Below are 15986 nucleotides of genomic sequence, written 5' to 3'. Positions count from 1 at the left end.
AACAAAAAATACAATATGTAGAAAAAGTTTATTTACATTGACATGAACTTCATGAAGTCAACAAAATACAATCAGTTCTTGTAAAATTAATGGCAACAACGACTTTGCATGTAACTTGTCAGCAGTATTGCAGCACAATGCACTTTTCAGAGGTTCATTTCTCAAATGATCCATGTTCCCTACATCAAATAAACCCAGGTATGATAAAATTACATTCTACTACAAGCTGACATGTTAAACAGTTGACAAGAGTGCGCTGTACAACTGCAACTGGCAATTTCTTTCACAATCTTTTGAACACATAGCACCTCATTCAAGGACAATTTTTGGAATGCTTCCCTGGGTATTTCTTTAAGCAGCAAGGAATTTCACACACCGCTAGTGTTCTAAATAGTAAAGGCAGTTTGAACACAAGCAGTGGAACATCTCCACCAGGACACTGATTTCTTAGATTGTCGAACACATCAGGGCAGAACAGATTAACGTTTTAAAAAAGCCAGTAGGGATGTGTGCTAAAAATATATAAATCATCTTTTTGACGGCAACAACAGTAAAGTAACAACGTTGGATATTTTGAACATATCCACTAAAACAAACTTAAAATTTCGTTAAAAAGTTAACATGGTTAAATCGCTGTAAAACTGGTGTAAAATGTTTTCTATCTGTAGCCCAGTGAAAACCGCTCTAAAAACACGATCTGGAATGACATTTACCCAATTAAAACAGTTTTTTTGGTACCATCGATAAAACCATATTAATCCCTTTCAAGTCCTTGCGTCAACCTTAACTAGGCGAGCTAAGGTTTTGGTCCATTTGTTAAACTCCCACTCTCGTCACCTTTGAGCTGGAAGTACTAGAGCTTGTAGACGAGACGGCAAGTGAGTCCCCACATGGATCCCCCGCCTCGGCCTGAGGGAGATGGCCTGGCTATGTTGCTGAAGCGCTGAGAGTTTATGCGCAGTTTCGGCAGCTCCTTCATCAGTGCCGTCAAGTGGTTGTCTTGCACCAGGCCAAACACCTCCAACGTCTGCAGCCCCTCAAACCGCTCAAAGTCACTGCAGAGACACAAGATAGGGAGACACTATGGGTGAGTTTCATTTCCTTGATTGGTCAATCCGCCCTCACTTCCTTTCTTTTATCCTAGCCTCTCCCTCTAGTAAAGCCATGGAAGCAATGAGGAAGGAATGCAATGAGGATGAAGGAATCAAGGACAGACATACATGAGAAATAAAATGTGCTTGCTCACACACACGCATCACTTGACACAGCAGCACCCTCTCTTGCTAGACTTAACGAACGATCGTTATATATAGCATATAAGAAACTCAGGACTGGTCAATAAGCATTAACTCTACTGTATATAATTAAAATCAGAGGGGCAAAAATTTCATTTAACTTCATTAATCCTCATTATCATTATTTCCCTTGTTAATAATGCCACATGCTAACACCACAATTGCAGAGGTCTCCACTTAATTCCATAAACTAGACTAAATGTGTTATTACATGAATTGGAACCTAAATAGACTTATTTAGTTATTATAGTGCACAGTACTATAGTGAAAGACACAATTGCACACCAGCAAATATTATTCATATAACCCTATCTTTACAAAAAGCATGTTAAGAAGGAAAGCTTCAGTTTTAAACAAATTCTGAATTGATGTAGGCCTACTTCATGTCAACGTCTTTGGAACGTTGGAATTTTAGACCTAGAGAGAGGGCCTACCATACTACAGCTGTTGAAATTAACAAATCCTGTTTAAAAGGTGTTCTAATGTCATATTGTCACGACCTGGCATGAATGTATTGTTGTTTAAACGCGAGCCTGAGAGCGGTTGTGTGTACTCACAGCAGTGCTGCTGGGTGGATCTGATAGCAGCGGCTCAGGCCTAGTTGTCTGAGGGACGGCAGCTGCTGCAGGACAGGGAAACTGTCTGTCGTCACTAGAACGCTATCACTGCACCAAACAACAAACACACAGGAGTCAGTGACACCAAACACATTCAACATACACAAGACCTCAGATAATGTGTTCTTGAGTAAGCAGCTTACACACACACACACACACACACTTTAGTCACCAGCATATTCCTAGCCACGCTCACACACAACTGAAAGTCTTAACCAACATCTTCCTCCTCACCTGAGGTCCAGATTGACAATGTTGGGACACCTCTCCACCAGGCTCCGGACATCTGTAGAAAAAGAGGGAAAAATTGTGAGCGCACATACCGTAATTTCCGGACTATTGAGCGCACCTGAATATAAGCCTCACGCACTAAATTTTTTTTAAATAATTATTTTTAACATAAATAAGCCGCACATGTCTATAAGCCGCAGGTGCCTACCGCAACATTGAAACAAATTAACTTTACACAGGCTAAAATGAATATCAAAACTAATACAATAGTTAGTTTTGCCAGTTAGATAAGTGCACTGTTGCTTTAAGAGCGCACAGTCGCAAGAGTCAATCAGAAGCTAGAACGTTAGATTGAAGACAGACGCTAGTTTGAAACCAGTGAGCTAAAGAACTTGAAGACTGGATTTGTATTGTTGTAAACTTTTATTTTATTTTCTAAAGTGTTTTGAGTTGTGTTCTGTCTACGCTGGTAGACTGTGGTTATTTTGACATTAGTTAAGTTATTGAGAAATACTGAGAAATCGCGTGGAGCTAAGCATCCATGCGGCTGCATCCATGCTAGCATCCTAGCTCCACAAAGCCACCGTAAACACAAAGCCACCGTATACAGTCACAGGTATCATAATCCATAAATTAGCCGCATCGTTGTTTAAGCCGCGAGGTTCAAAGCGTGGGAAAAAAGTAGCGGCTTATAGTCCGGAAAATACGGTAGTGCTGTGTGTCAGGACTCCTGCACCTACTTATGCCCACAGGATACCAGAGGTCTCCCTGAAATTATTGTTGGCATCCTTGGAATGCATTGTAAGGGGGATTTGTTTATGCTAAAGCAAGCAATATGCTGTGGTACTCTACAGCCCAATAGCAAACTTCAGGTTCAGTTGTCCCATGACCTTACTTCATTCAACTCATTCCTGCACTCATGCGAGTTACAGGGTCCGATGTTTTATACGGAATGCTGGATCCCTGTGCCGCTGCACAGTCCTGAGCTCAAATTAATTTCGAAACAGACTTCCTCTCCTTCCTCAAGCACATTAAGCGGTGATGTTGCTTACCCTCCATGGTGAGATTCTGCCGGTAGCCACTGATGTTGAGTTGGGAGATGGAGGGGGTGACGTCGCTCACCACGGCCTTCACGTGCTCGTTGCTGAAGTCACACCAGGACACGTTCAACTCGGTCAGCCTGCAGATCAAGGGGAAGAAAAGGGTTCCATCAAATTCAGATCCTGACAAACCTGCTGACTTGCATAGCAGACGCATTACAGTGCCCACCACTGGACACAGAATGTGACAACACTAATGATGATATTAGCACTGTACTCCTGTTTTAACTGTAGTGTTCAAAGTGCAAGTAGTAAAGAGAAGGGCTATTAAGAAAATTTTACCGTGTGCAGGACTGAAGCATGTTGGCCAGTGTTTCAGAGGAGAATCCTGAACAACCACTTAAGTTGAGGCGCCCCAGCTGTGGATTTCGTGCAATAGACCTGGAGGGCAGAAACAAACACCATCACCACCAAACCTTTCCTTCCCTCACCCAGCATCTCCATCAAATATTCCTCAGCTTTTCAGTTCCTTATATTCTCTGTACAATTTTGGCATAGCCAACTACGGTTGCAGTACCAAGTGCAAATCCTTGCACTACGGCTTCTTGCACCGAAATACAAACCATTCCCTCAAACTAACTTCTTATGGCCTCGATACAGTACAGTGCATATGTATTTCTCTCTCGCGCTCTCTCATTTACCACTGGCCTATACAGTGTAACAACGTATCTGCTGCTGCACCACAGAACAGTTTGGCTCTAGTCCATGATATCAAAAGCACAGCAGAGCTAACTGGCTATAGCATGAAGACTATGTGGCTAGCATTGGCCACGGTATACAATAAGGCATGTGCTATGGTAAAGATAGGAACATAATATTTAAAGCTTACACTACAGAAATGACAGAAACTGATGAAGATAGTGAGTAGGTGGCAAGATCTAGACTATGAGCTAGCACTAATACAAATGATATAATTTGGTTTCCACAGGGTGTTAAGTTTGTACATACTGTAGAATGCCATCTGAAAGAACAAGCCCTTCCAGACTCAGGTTCTGGAGCTGGGTGCAGCGGGAAATTACGTCATTAATGACCTCAGGGGAGACGGTGCAGCCAGAGAGGTCCATATGCTGAACCCGCAGCTGTCTGTGGGCAGAAGAAATCAAAGGGCACTCTTTAAAATAAATACACTAGTGATGAAAGAAAGGCACCTGCTATGGCTACGGCACCGGAACTATAGTTAGTGCACTACTACTACGGAATTAGATACATTTATCCGTATCAATAGTTTGAATATTACTTGTCCAGAATGTTTTTTTTTCTGTAGAAATAGTATATCTACTGTTGCCAAGGACAACATTTCTGTAGATTTCCTGTCAGTGGAGAGGGTCAAAAAATGGCTGCCTCCCCTCACTGTGATGAATCCTAGCACAGCACTGAGTCAATGCAGGGCCAATAGGGCACTGCTCGGTGTGGGCACCTCCGGTCACTAGTGCTCCCTCTGGGACACACCTTACAGGGTCAGTGTAGGCCGTATGTTTAGTCAGTAACTTTGTAACATCATAAATTGATTAAATCAAGGGTTGTAAACAGAAGCAGTGCTTCTGACACTTGAACACTGAGGCAGGCATTTGGCCTAGATTTGGAGTGCAAACACAAACTGACCTTAATCAATTATTAAAAATTGTCCAGGAATCAAATCCAGGTCAACTTCTTGGAAGAAAGCAGTGCTAACCAGTCTGGAAACAACTCACCAGTAGCTCACTAAGCGTTGCATGTTTTGTATGTGATAAAATGTTAAATAATGTCCACAATTTGCCATGAGTCATTTATTAAACTCCTATATTATATGCCCATACTTCAAGTATTAGACTAGCAACTCAGGCTCTCAGAACTTACTCTTTATGGGTAAAGCATGGCTCTCCAATAGAAGTGTGTGGGCATCGTAGTGTCAGAGTACCGGCAGACAGCACCTGGCCAAGAGCAGAGCCAAGTCGAACCTTTCCCTCCAGATCCACACTCTGCCAGAGAGACTCATCAAACCTAGGGCACAAACATCAAATGCCTGAATCAGTACACCAATATGCACAATCACTTGAGGCCATAGAAGAACTCTTTGATATACAGAGGGTTCCCAAAAAAAGTATGACATCAATGGACCCATGTTTCTGTAGCTCAGTTAGTTAATCAAATAGTAGTAGGCAACATCACATACGCGAGCTGGTGCCAACGTTTGCAGATCCGGGAGGTCCGAAGCAGATCACGCAGGGAGAGGCAGGAAAGGATCCTCAGCAGCAGCTCATCAGGAAGAAGGTCCCAGCATGCACCTACCACAAGTGACAAACATCAGAAAACAGATCCAGCCACAACAAGACAGGACAGTTTCATAGGCAGCGAATCAATTTAGTTTTACATTAAAAAGATACTTTGGAGATTATGTTCATCGAAGACCTTCAACATCAGGATTGAGTGAGGGTTAACATTCAGAAAATTATTTGTTTCCCCCTTTACTGCTGCATTAAGATAGTTGATCATTTTAGAACCTCCTAGTTCGGTACCTGTTCTTTAAAAGCCAAAACGTGTTGATCCCAGACAATTTGGATACTGTAGGTCACGACCTACTTTAAAATATTGTATTATATTGCTAACAAGGCATTAAAATGGACAAAACCAAAAGACCCACTCACCTATAGAGTCTTTCCGCCTTCTGGGCCGCCTTGCCAAAACGAACACGTTTTCTTTACCCTTGTCTGTAACCCGTGGGTGTTTATGAGGTGGCGACCAGTTCTGAATTAGTTCCTGTGGAGTGTTTTCGGCATCGAGACATGCAACGTGGAGTCGTTTCTGCCGTTTACTTTTCTGTGAGGCAAGCAGGGAGACCTCGAGATCTTCGGTCAAGAGAGGGAGCTCCTGAAGGGGCCTATAGCACAGCAGTAAAACAAAACCTTCAGTCAAGGAATGCCAACCAATACATTTGTGATATATGATAACGTTAACTACTTTATGAAATGATTACAAAAAAATGGTCAATGCAGTATTAAATGCACCCATGTTTAGGCTCGATAGAAGACGTAATACTATGCCACGAATGCGCGCAAACATGTGGCGCATGTGATTAAGCGCCAAGCGAAATCCCCCATGGAATCACTGATACTTAAGTTAACACTTTTGGAGAACATACAGTTTCACAGATTGTTTTAACGTGCATCATGAACAGTAGTTACAGTGAAATCGCACAAAAAGTGAGTAGTCTGACAGTGGCGAGCATTAAGCATCTTGCTATGGCTAAGTATTAAAACATGAAGACTGCAAGCTTGGCATGCTAGGGCTTTCCGCCAATTGACACCTTATTTATATGTGGGTCACTTGTACAGACTTTGCATTGCAGTGGAAGTTAAAGTAAGTCGTTTTGCTTTGTGGACATTAACTAACGTAAGACCGTGGTGCCCGCCATTATGCTAGCAAGTGAGCTGTTTAGCTCAAGAGATAGCACTGTCTGATCGCGCCATAAAAACTTCTCCCCTTGCCATATTAAAACGAACTAATAATTTACTGAAAGGAACTATGCAAGTAATAAACACAACACAAATTACATAAGACCGAATTCATTAATTAAACATGTGGTTCTGATTCCCGTTACTTGGCTATGAATATGCCTAGAAAAATTGAGCGCGCAAACACAAGTTCGATGGAACTCCTGCTAAATGTCATTTGTGCTGGGGCTTCTTTTCAGATGCATGATCACAAATTGTATTGTGTCTGGTCTGTCTGGATTAGACTTCTTAAATAGCCATTTCATATTTTCTCCAAAAAATATAGAATTCGATGGCTACCGTTGCGTTGTCCTGGAATACATTATAGTGCGGCTTGGTGCAGGATTAACTTCACCTATTGCATACATTCCAATACGCGATTTATCTATTGTGTTGCACATGTCCATTACAAATATACATATGAAGACCATCTGAAAATAAATTATACCTTTCCAGCGACATTTTAAGACGTTTGAAGATCCTCAAACTTCACGCACGTAACAGCAGCGGCATAAACCTTTCACCTCTCAAGCGGGACGATTTAAACCTCCCGCACACTTCCGCTTTCTTTCTTCTTCTACGGTTGGGCGGGCTAGTGTTAGAGCTGCGCATGTAAACAACAGTCCAGAGACTACTGCCCCCCTGGGAAGATCTTGTGCAAGTGGGAACTTTAAGCGAAACTGTAGACCAAATAGGTTTTAACATGTTTGTGTATACGGCAGGACACTAGCCAGCGGGTTTATTATAATGTACTATAACAATTTGTCAGTTGTGATATTCACGCAATTCCGAAGAGCAATGAGGGATATTAATTATTAGTAATTAAGACGCTTTGCTCGATCTTTCCCTCCACAAATATAGGCGTCGGTAACACGCTACATATCTCCCCTATACGGCAGCAAAGTCAAACGAAGAAGAGCTAAGGGAGCGATTGCGCAGACGCAGCAATTGCAGCAAGCTAACAGCTAAGATGGCGCTAAGTAAAACCTTTGGTCAAAAGCCGATCAAATTTCAGCTCGAGCAAGATGGGGATTTCTATATGGTTGGATCAGAGGTATACAACACTTAATTCACGTTACACTAGTTTGTTTGTTTGGAGTCACTATGAAGATTAAAACGAATACGATCTTAGAAATGTCCGCTGGCATTTCCCTCCAGCTACCTCTTACTCCCTTTGTTTCCTAATTGCTTATAGATCACAATACGCGCTTTGAAAGAATGAATGAATAATCTGCCAGCCTGTTGTGATGGAACGCAGCCCTGGTTTCATTTGATTTTGCTCAGTTTTAAAGCACCTCGTGAAATTATTAAAGGTGGATGTTTTTCCAAACAGGCCTGTTGTTCAATGAAGTCAGCTAGGTTGCTGTTAGCTCGCTAACTTTAGCTAACAAACGACAACAACACTGTATCTGATACTTTACCTGTCGCTAATGTGAGATTCCTGGTCATCTAAGAGCTTGTTTACTGCTTTTAGGTTGGAAACTACTTGCGCATGTTTAGAGGGTCCTTGTACAAAAGGTACCCATCATTGTGGAGAAGGCTCGCTTCTGTCGAGGAGCGAAAAAAAATAGTTGCCTCATCACACGGTAAGCAAACGTTCCTACATGATCTGTAAGATATCTCATTTTCTTCTGACTCCCTTTTCACTAGAGTCTTATTATGTATTAGTCTGATGTTGCTAATGGATACACACCTTTAGCCACCAGCGTGACACTGCTGAAGGCCTCCGAGTGTGAAGAGATCTTTGAAGGCAACGATGAGAAATATAAAGCTGTGTCAATCAGCACTGAGCCTCCTGCCTATCTCAGGTAACTGCATGAAGAATCACTGAAGAAGAAGAACCAGTTGGTAAACAATATTTGTACAGTGACAAGGATGTAATGAACCAAATGTCTGGTAGCAAAAAAAAAGAACACGTACAGCAGAGTGGCACATTAGACACACACAGTGCACAGAGAAACGGTTGCTAAAAGGTCAGAGGGAGTGAGGGTGAAAAGGTGACGTGTGTGTGGGGGTCAACAGCTTTTCCTAATTGTATTAAGGTGGTCTTGATGACATGTTGCCCATCCTCACTTTTTATAGGGAGCAGAAGGGCAAGCGGAACAGCCAGTGGGTGCCCACCCTCCCCAACAGCTCCCACCACTTGGATGCTGTACCCTGCTCCACTGCCATCAACCGCAACCGCCTGGGCCGAGACAAGAAGAGGACCTTCCCACTGTGGTGAGAGTTCATAGTTCTAGAATATCTTGGGAATAAGTGTCTCTTTAATTAAAGGGGTCTTCCTCTCTTTTTTTTTTTTCATACTTTCATACTCTTTCAAGACTTTTCCAAAATGTTTCATGTCCATTTCTATCTGCAAAGATCACGAGCAATCTTTAATTCTATTTAATTTGTGAAGGGTGAAAAATGTGATACTTGATAGAATGTTATTAGATTAATCATGTCTTTTTCTCGGGGAAGTGTTATGCTGTGTCTGATTCATGTAGTTCAGAACATCCGTTCTCAAAACATTTTTGGTATTTCCATGTTTTTTCCCCTGGAAGTGAGAGTGCCTTCTCATTTAGTGTTTGACAGTCTTAACATAATTGTGAAAAATAATAGACTTTAACCTTTCCTGGAATGGATGGTTGCAAGTTGTATTTGCAGTTTAATTCGGTGGTAAAAAGTAAAAGATTTCCATTAGAGCAGTCTGAAATGGACAACTCCTGCTGTTGAAAAAAAGAATGCCTGTATGTAAAGACAATTATACCGTACACACTCTTGATTGATTGTTGTACTCACTCGTATGCTGTGCTGGTGCATGCTGTCCCAAAACCAATGGGTATGACCACACTGATTACCGGTGTGTTCCCTGGCCTCACACTGTTCTCTCCCCCGGTAGCTTTGATGACCACGACCCTGCCGTAATCCATGAGAATGCCTCTCAGCCAGAAGTTCTGGTTCCCATCCGACTGGATATGGAGATTGATGGGCAGAAACTCAGAGATGCTTTCACTTGGAACATGAATGGTAATCATGATTTCGGACAGTAATTTAAATAGAAAGACAACACTATACATTGGGCATTATCAGGGAAGCACCCATTTTCAAGTTTCCTTTGTCCTTCACAATTGTTTTGAATAAATGTGTAAAAGAGAGATGTCGGCAGGAATGATCTCAAAGACTTTGCTGTTGAATGCATCTGGTAGGATTTACTGTAGGGATCATTATGTCCTGTCATTTGGACCTGTATTTCCATGTATAGCCTAAATACAATCCTTAAATACTGTACCTGAATTTATGAATGATTGCCTTTATTCAACTCCTGTCCCATGTATTTCATGCCTCTCTATCCCCATCTCTGTTCTCCTTCCTCCTTTCAGAAAAGCTAATGACGCCGGAGATGTTTGCAGAGATTCTGTGTGATGACCTGGACCTGAACCCCTTGACCTTTGTTCCTGCTATCGCCTCTGCCATCCGCCAGCAGATGGAGTCCTACCCCACCGACAGCCTGCTGGAAGAGCAGTCGGATCAGAGGGTCATCATCAAGGTGAGTGCGTGTGTAGATATGAGAGGGAGAGAGAGATCAGTTCTAATGCCAAGGCTAGTGTGTCTTTGCCTGTGATTGTGTGTGTTGTATGTCTATTTGTGAGACACTGAAAGAGTGTGTGAGACCAACCTAAAGGACACTGTACACTGCGCACTCAGGTGTGTGTGACCAGTCGGTTATTTTATATGTCTTTTGTATGTCTGTGTGAGAGCTCCATATGTGAGTATCACAGTCATGTATGGCTGAGCAGTTGCTCATCGTGTGGGATTCTTCTGTTATGTCTGGCTACCTAGGAGTAAGCAGCAGTGCACACATGTTTATGAGCATTGGGCTTCACTGACTGCCTGTCAGAGAGTGGCTGACCTGTGTTTCTTAACACGTGTGACTTTGTGTGTTTTTCTCTGGTTGTAGCTCAACATCCATGTTGGGAACATCTCCCTGGTGGACCAGTTTGAGTGGGACATGTGTGAGCAGGAGAACTCTCCGGAACAGTTTGCCCTGAAACTGTGCTCCGAGCTGGGCCTGGGTGGAGAGTTTGTCACCACCATTGCTTACAGCATCAGAGGACAACTGAGCTGGCACCAGAGGACATACGCTTTCAGGTAACACATACACACACACACACACTTCATACTGTTCACAGTTACACTGGTACACACTTTGACACTAAACCCAATGCATGCAGGCACACAAATTCACACATTTAAGGATGTATGTATGTATGTATGTATATGTTTGTGTACATGAGAACTTGCATCAATAGAACATTTTGACATTTCCAGAAATGGGCACAAGGAGGATTAAATCACTCTTTTTCCATACTTTTGTAATTACTTGCAGAAATACACATACATCCATGCATACACACACACACACACACACACACACACTCTTGCACTCACACACCAATACACAGACAAAGACACACTCCTGTTTACACAGGTGCTCCTCCTCCCACTGTGTTGTCATGGAGACACACACACTGAAGCACTTAGCGTCTTGAGCTCGTATTGGCAGTTAGCGATAGCTTAGAGCTGACAGGACAAGAGAAAGGGATGGAGGCAGTTAGGCTGTCACTCAGCAAGCTGTCACTCAGCTGGCCTTAAAATGGCTCCTTTTAATGAGATCCTGGTGGGCCAGCTAGCGTGCTGCACACACAGATGCACACAGACACACTCACACCTAGACTCTGTAGAACTCCGGATCTGATTCTAAACAGATGATTGTGAGATGATTTATTGTGAAACTATGCTGACTTCCTTGATCATGCCGATATGGGGACGCTTTATTTATGTTTCCTTTATTTATTTACCATGTTGAAGCATGAAGGCACCATGGGAGATCACTCCAGTGCCTTTATTTGGAAATCAATTTCATGCGTCCATAGACTCTATCCATATAAAGCCTGTGGTGTGTGCTGCACAGGGCCCCGAGGGTCTCTATACCCACCGCGTGGATCAAAGAGGTTTTTTATGCTCATCTTGCAGATTCACAGATCATGCCAGAATCTAGCATTGTCGGAGTGTGTGTGTGTGGTTTCTGGAGATACTAAATGATCTGCTTGACAGTGTTTCTTCAGTCTTATGTTTATGGTAAGTTCTGGTGTGTGTGTGTGTGTGTGTGTGTGTGTGTGTGTCTGCTCCACCTTATGATTCCTGTAACAAGGTTAAAACATAAATTCAGTGCCATCCTATGAGCGTAAGCAGCGTTCAGTGTTAGATGTGTGTAAAAGTGTTCTTCTGGATGTCCAGCCTTTGACACACACACACACACACACACACACACAGGGGACATCCTGTTTACAGGAAGAAGTCTCTTCAGATATATTCTGACTTTTTTTTTTATCCATATCCAGCTCTGTGTGTGAAAGACTCACCAGCTGTTCACCTCCATCCTCTGGTCCGTGTTGTAGCTTTAGTTTACATTTATACATTACATGGCCGATGCATCCCTAAGGGCCTACTCTCCCTGAAGTCAGTCAGAGTTTTGTACTGTTTCCCTTTCAGTATGTCTCCTTTCTGGCGTCAAAGAGGAAATGTTTCCAGTGATCCATATGACCTTAAGGTGTGGATGCAACAAGCCTTGTGGAGCTAAATATTCCCTAGGTTTATGTGAAGTGGTGTGCATACTTTGTGGCCATGTTACAAATTTGGGCTCATAATCTGCCCTTGTTTTTAAATACTATGCATTATAGATGAGGCAAGTTTTTAAAAAATCCGTTAAACAATGAAAAACCAAATGTGTTGTCAGGTTTAAACAAAGGCACAAAAAAAACCTGGACTATCCGATAGTTGTTTCAGGCTGTGATCAACTTCATGTCATTTTAAGCTGGTCCACTCATTTATGAACAAGCACCAGCACTTTAAAATCAACTTCATAATGAAGTGGAAGTGAGTGTGTGCTCCGTTCTGGCAGCAGTATTCTGAATGAGTTTTAGCTCTCTATTTCAGAAGGGATAAATACCTCCACTCTGCTGGGGACAAAGATATGAATGTGTAACAATTCTTGGTTGGCCATCAAATTTCAAATTCTTCCTCAACCTCCTTACATCTTCTTTTTGAGGTCTGATCTGAAGTCAGTGTTTTTGTGTCTTATCACAACGTGATTCCCTGGGACAGCTCCACAAAAGACTGTTTCATTTCCTGATTGATGTGACAACCTGTTGGCCCTCTCTTACAGTGAGAATCCCCTGCCCACTGTGGAGATTGCCATCAGGAACACGGGAGATGCCGACCAGTGGTGCCCCCTGCTGGAGACGCTTACAGATGCCGAGATGGAGAAGAAGATCAGGGATCAGGACAGAAACACCAGGTGAGGGAGAACAAAACATTTGAATGGGAGAGGGTGAAGGAGAGAGCGCCCAGTTGGGAGGCTGAGTTCTGCGGTGGAAAAATTAATAACTTGGAGAGAACTGAATAGCTTCTTCTCAGGTCAAAAAAGGGAAAGAGATGTTTAAGGAATAACTGACAAACTGGGACCCCACGCTTCACTTCGCAAAGCCATTTTCCATCCTTGGAAAATCTGTGGATACCGAGGGGGTGGGCTGGGGGGGGACATGGAACACACATGGAAACAATTGAGCCCTAAAACCTACTGGTTCTTCATAATGTGAAGATGGATGGCTAGATAAACTGTGGTACCAAGTGGTTTCACAGGCTAGCCATTTTCTGTGCGTGCGCTCGCCCACTTTTTTGGATCGGCGTAGGTAGCGGCAAGATATTCATGCCCATGATGACGGTGAAGTCTTTTTCATTTCATGGTCCAAGTCAACACAACCACTAATAGACTGAAAACCTCCCAGTCTGCATTACAAATTTGTTACAACAAGAAGTTCTAGCCTCAAGCATAAATCGTAGAGATCTTAGAAATTAGATGACAGAAAAATGATCCAGACCCTTAAGGTAATTGAAAATTCCCTGCAAATGATATCTTGAAATGATCAGAAGCCTTGAAAGATCGAATAGAGGTATCTCAACAGCACCTGAGGAGAGAAAAGTAATTCCGTAACCTGAGTTGGAGAGAGATGTTGATTAGTTGACAGCTTGTGAGATGAAGAGATTATGATTACACGTCTCACTTTCACTTGGGAAAAAAACATAAAATATGTGAAAGTTTAGTGCCGAGTTGTGTTGGATGATTTTCAAGTGGCTTGTCACATTCTCTAATAAGTGTCAAGAGCAATTAGTCACGTGTATGTGTGTGTGTGTTTGCCCCCTTCAGACGCATGCGAAGACTTGCCAACACAGCTCCAGCCTGGTAGAGGATCGATTGACGTGTTGCCAGCTCACTCCTGATTGGCTGAACCTCCTAGAGCTCTTCAACATCGCCCCCCTGCACCTCCTTCCCACACATCACATTCCGCATCTCTGCTCACGTCAGTTCTGGCAGTGGCACCCACAGATCTGACCTGTGGTCAGCCGAGCAGGACGCCACACTTCACCCAAAGTCCATGTAGTGGCAATGAGCCTTAGATGAGTCGTGGACCCGGGATCTAGAAAATCTAAAGGAGCCCGGTCAAATTACACGCCTTCCTACCAGTCCGTTCTTACATATCCCTTCCAACAGTTATGGGCACAGGGAAATGTACAGACAGATGAGCTTGTCTCCTCTCCACAGATACATACTAGCAAGCAGCTATTTCTGGATATTCAGATATTACTGTGGTTTTGAAATATAAAGGTGGTGCTCAACATATTTTCTTTTCTCGTGAATATGACATGGCTCTTTTTTTGTGTGAAATTGATTCTGTTACTAATAAACTTTGCTATGTTTTTTTTGTTTGTTATGTTTTCCAAATTGGTCTTGTGTTGATTCATTAAATGGTTTGAAATGAAGGACCAGGTTCATTGTGGTGAATGATGAAGATAATAGGCTAACATAATATCTAGGCTACTGCTACAGGCGACTGTTCCGTCTGATTAGCAACTGCTTGTAGGCCGTAGAGCTCTTGGAACACACCCTCTCAGCCAGAGGGAAGACTTCCACTGTGTCAGTTTGAAACCCAAGATGCTGTATCTTTCGGTGGTTTGTATGTGGTTCAAACTCACAAGCGCCCCACTGACAACCACAGAGAGATCTGAGGTCTCACAAGCTCCTGGAACAATCTGTTATAAAGCACCTCATTAGTGGTTTTACAGCGCATGAAGAAAGAGTAAATTTGGCACCAGGCAGTATTCCTCCTCGGCGTGTTTAGACTCTATTTATCTTAAACTTCGATAGGCTGAGATCCGTATCATGTTTATCTTGGACAGGAAAGTCTTTTGTCTTGTATAAAGCCTTGAGATACATTTAGAAACATTTCCATTGAGGAGTTTAACAGAGGTCTAGCTTCATCCACTTGCTGTACACAGCATTGGGGGACGGGGGACAAAAACAACAGCCGTAACATTTTTTACATGAAACGAGCAGCCAAAGCCTGACATGCCTGAAGTCGTAGAGGTCAAGTGCAGGAGGGGCCTGCCGAAGTCTAGACCGGCGCTGGCTTGTCTTCCCCCTGTAGGCGGGCGTCCACGTGTCTATGTTGGGCAACCACACATCATCTTCCCCTTTACACTGTCACCTAGAGCGGAGTGCACGCAAGTATGGGATGCCCTGATCACCCCTGCGCTTTCCTGTGAAATTCTGAAGTATGCAGCAGCAGTTTTGCCTCACTGTGATGAATCACGGCGAGCGACACCTAAGGCATTGTCGCTCCATAAAAGTGCTGTAGTCCCTGATCATTTGTCAGTGTAGCATGTTTAGATAGGGGAAAATCACTGAAGGCGATGCAAGGGCTATCATTTGTCGAGCGGATTCATTCCACCGTTTCTAGGGACTGTTTCCTGAAGCGACTTCATGAGTGTTGGAAAACATATGGCTCCTCTGTTCAATCCTTACCCACATAAAAGAAAGAAGACTTCTATTAAAACACACCGAAGGGCGGATTGTCATTTAAAACACACATGGAACAGTAAAAGAGGAAGCTGCTTTCAATTTCCTGTATACATCACGTTTCCTTTTCACTATCTAATAGAGGTAGGCTAAATGCTTTAAATAAGCATCTGCGGGGCTTGATTGTGGCTTGATAGAGCCTTACCCCATCTTCCTGTGATGAATTGGATCAAGACCTGCATGATGAAAGCCATGCATGGCAACCCGGTGTTGTGTAATCCGTAAAGTGTTTACTGAATTCACTGTTTGTTGAAAACGTAGTGGGCCCGAAAGCATGCCTACCATGCTGTAACTGTAGCTATAATCAATTCAAC

The 15986-nt window shown here is 43.0% G+C and overlaps 2 protein-coding genes across 2 annotated transcripts; one reads left to right on the top strand and one right to left on the bottom strand.

The window, feature by feature from the left end:
• Positions 1 to 9: 9 nt before the first annotated feature.
• skp2 (S-phase kinase-associated protein 2, E3 ubiquitin protein ligase) lies at positions 10 to 7363 on the bottom strand. The gene is made up of 10 exons (XM_012819748.3): positions 7162 to 7363; positions 5868 to 6100; positions 5396 to 5507; positions 5080 to 5223; positions 4192 to 4326; positions 3526 to 3624; positions 3196 to 3323; positions 2147 to 2198; positions 1853 to 1960; positions 10 to 1055 (listed from the first exon to the last, which is right to left on the bottom strand). The coding sequence occupies exons 1-10, from the start codon at positions 7173 to 7175 to the stop codon at positions 854 to 856; spliced, it is 1227 nt and encodes a 408-aa protein (XP_012675202.1). The 5' UTR covers positions 7176 to 7363; the 3' UTR covers positions 10 to 853.
• A 217-nt stretch (positions 7364 to 7580) lies between these two features.
• Positions 7581 to 14576, top strand: smarcb1b (SWI/SNF related, matrix associated, actin dependent regulator of chromatin, subfamily b, member 1b). Its single transcript, XM_012819747.3, has 9 exons — positions 7581 to 7767; positions 8188 to 8299; positions 8413 to 8521; positions 8796 to 8933; positions 9595 to 9722; positions 10076 to 10242; positions 10654 to 10844; positions 12922 to 13053; positions 13963 to 14576. Exons 1-9 carry the CDS (start codon positions 7684 to 7686, stop codon positions 14000 to 14002), a joined length of 1101 nt encoding a protein of 366 aa, XP_012675201.1. The 5' UTR covers positions 7581 to 7683; the 3' UTR covers positions 14003 to 14576.
• Positions 14577 to 15986: the final 1410 nt, after the last annotated feature.

The sequence above is a fragment of the Clupea harengus genome, chromosome 21, assembly GCF_900700415.2.
Source record: "Clupea harengus chromosome 21, Ch_v2.0.2, whole genome shotgun sequence".
Taxonomy (NCBI): Eukaryota; Metazoa; Chordata; class Actinopteri; order Clupeiformes; family Clupeidae; genus Clupea; species Clupea harengus.
The sequence above is the reverse complement of the archived record's forward strand: the minus strand, read 5'-3'. Positions and strand labels throughout refer to the sequence as shown.

Excerpts from the sequence above, each read along its gene's own strand:
- skp2 (XM_012819748.3), bottom strand. Across the intron at positions 4,327-5,079 it reads CCATGCTTTACCCATAAAGA|ACAGCTGCGGGTTCAGCATA; the intron begins GTAAGTTCTGAG and ends TTCTGCCCACAG. Across the intron at positions 1,961-2,146 it reads ATTGTCAATCTGGACCTCAG|TGATAGCGTTCTAGTGACGA; the intron begins GTGAGGAGGAAG and ends TGTTTGGTGCAG.
- smarcb1b (XM_012819747.3), top strand. The coding sequence starts at position 7,684 with ATGGCGCTAAGTAAAACCTTTGGTCAAAAGCCGATCAAATTTCAGCTC. Across the intron at positions 8,522-8,795 it reads GAGCCTCCTGCCTATCTCAG|GGAGCAGAAGGGCAAGCGGA; the intron begins GTAACTGCATGA and ends CACTTTTTATAG. Across the intron at positions 13,054-13,962 it reads GATCAGGACAGAAACACCAG|ACGCATGCGAAGACTTGCCA; the intron begins GTGAGGGAGAAC and ends TGCCCCCTTCAG.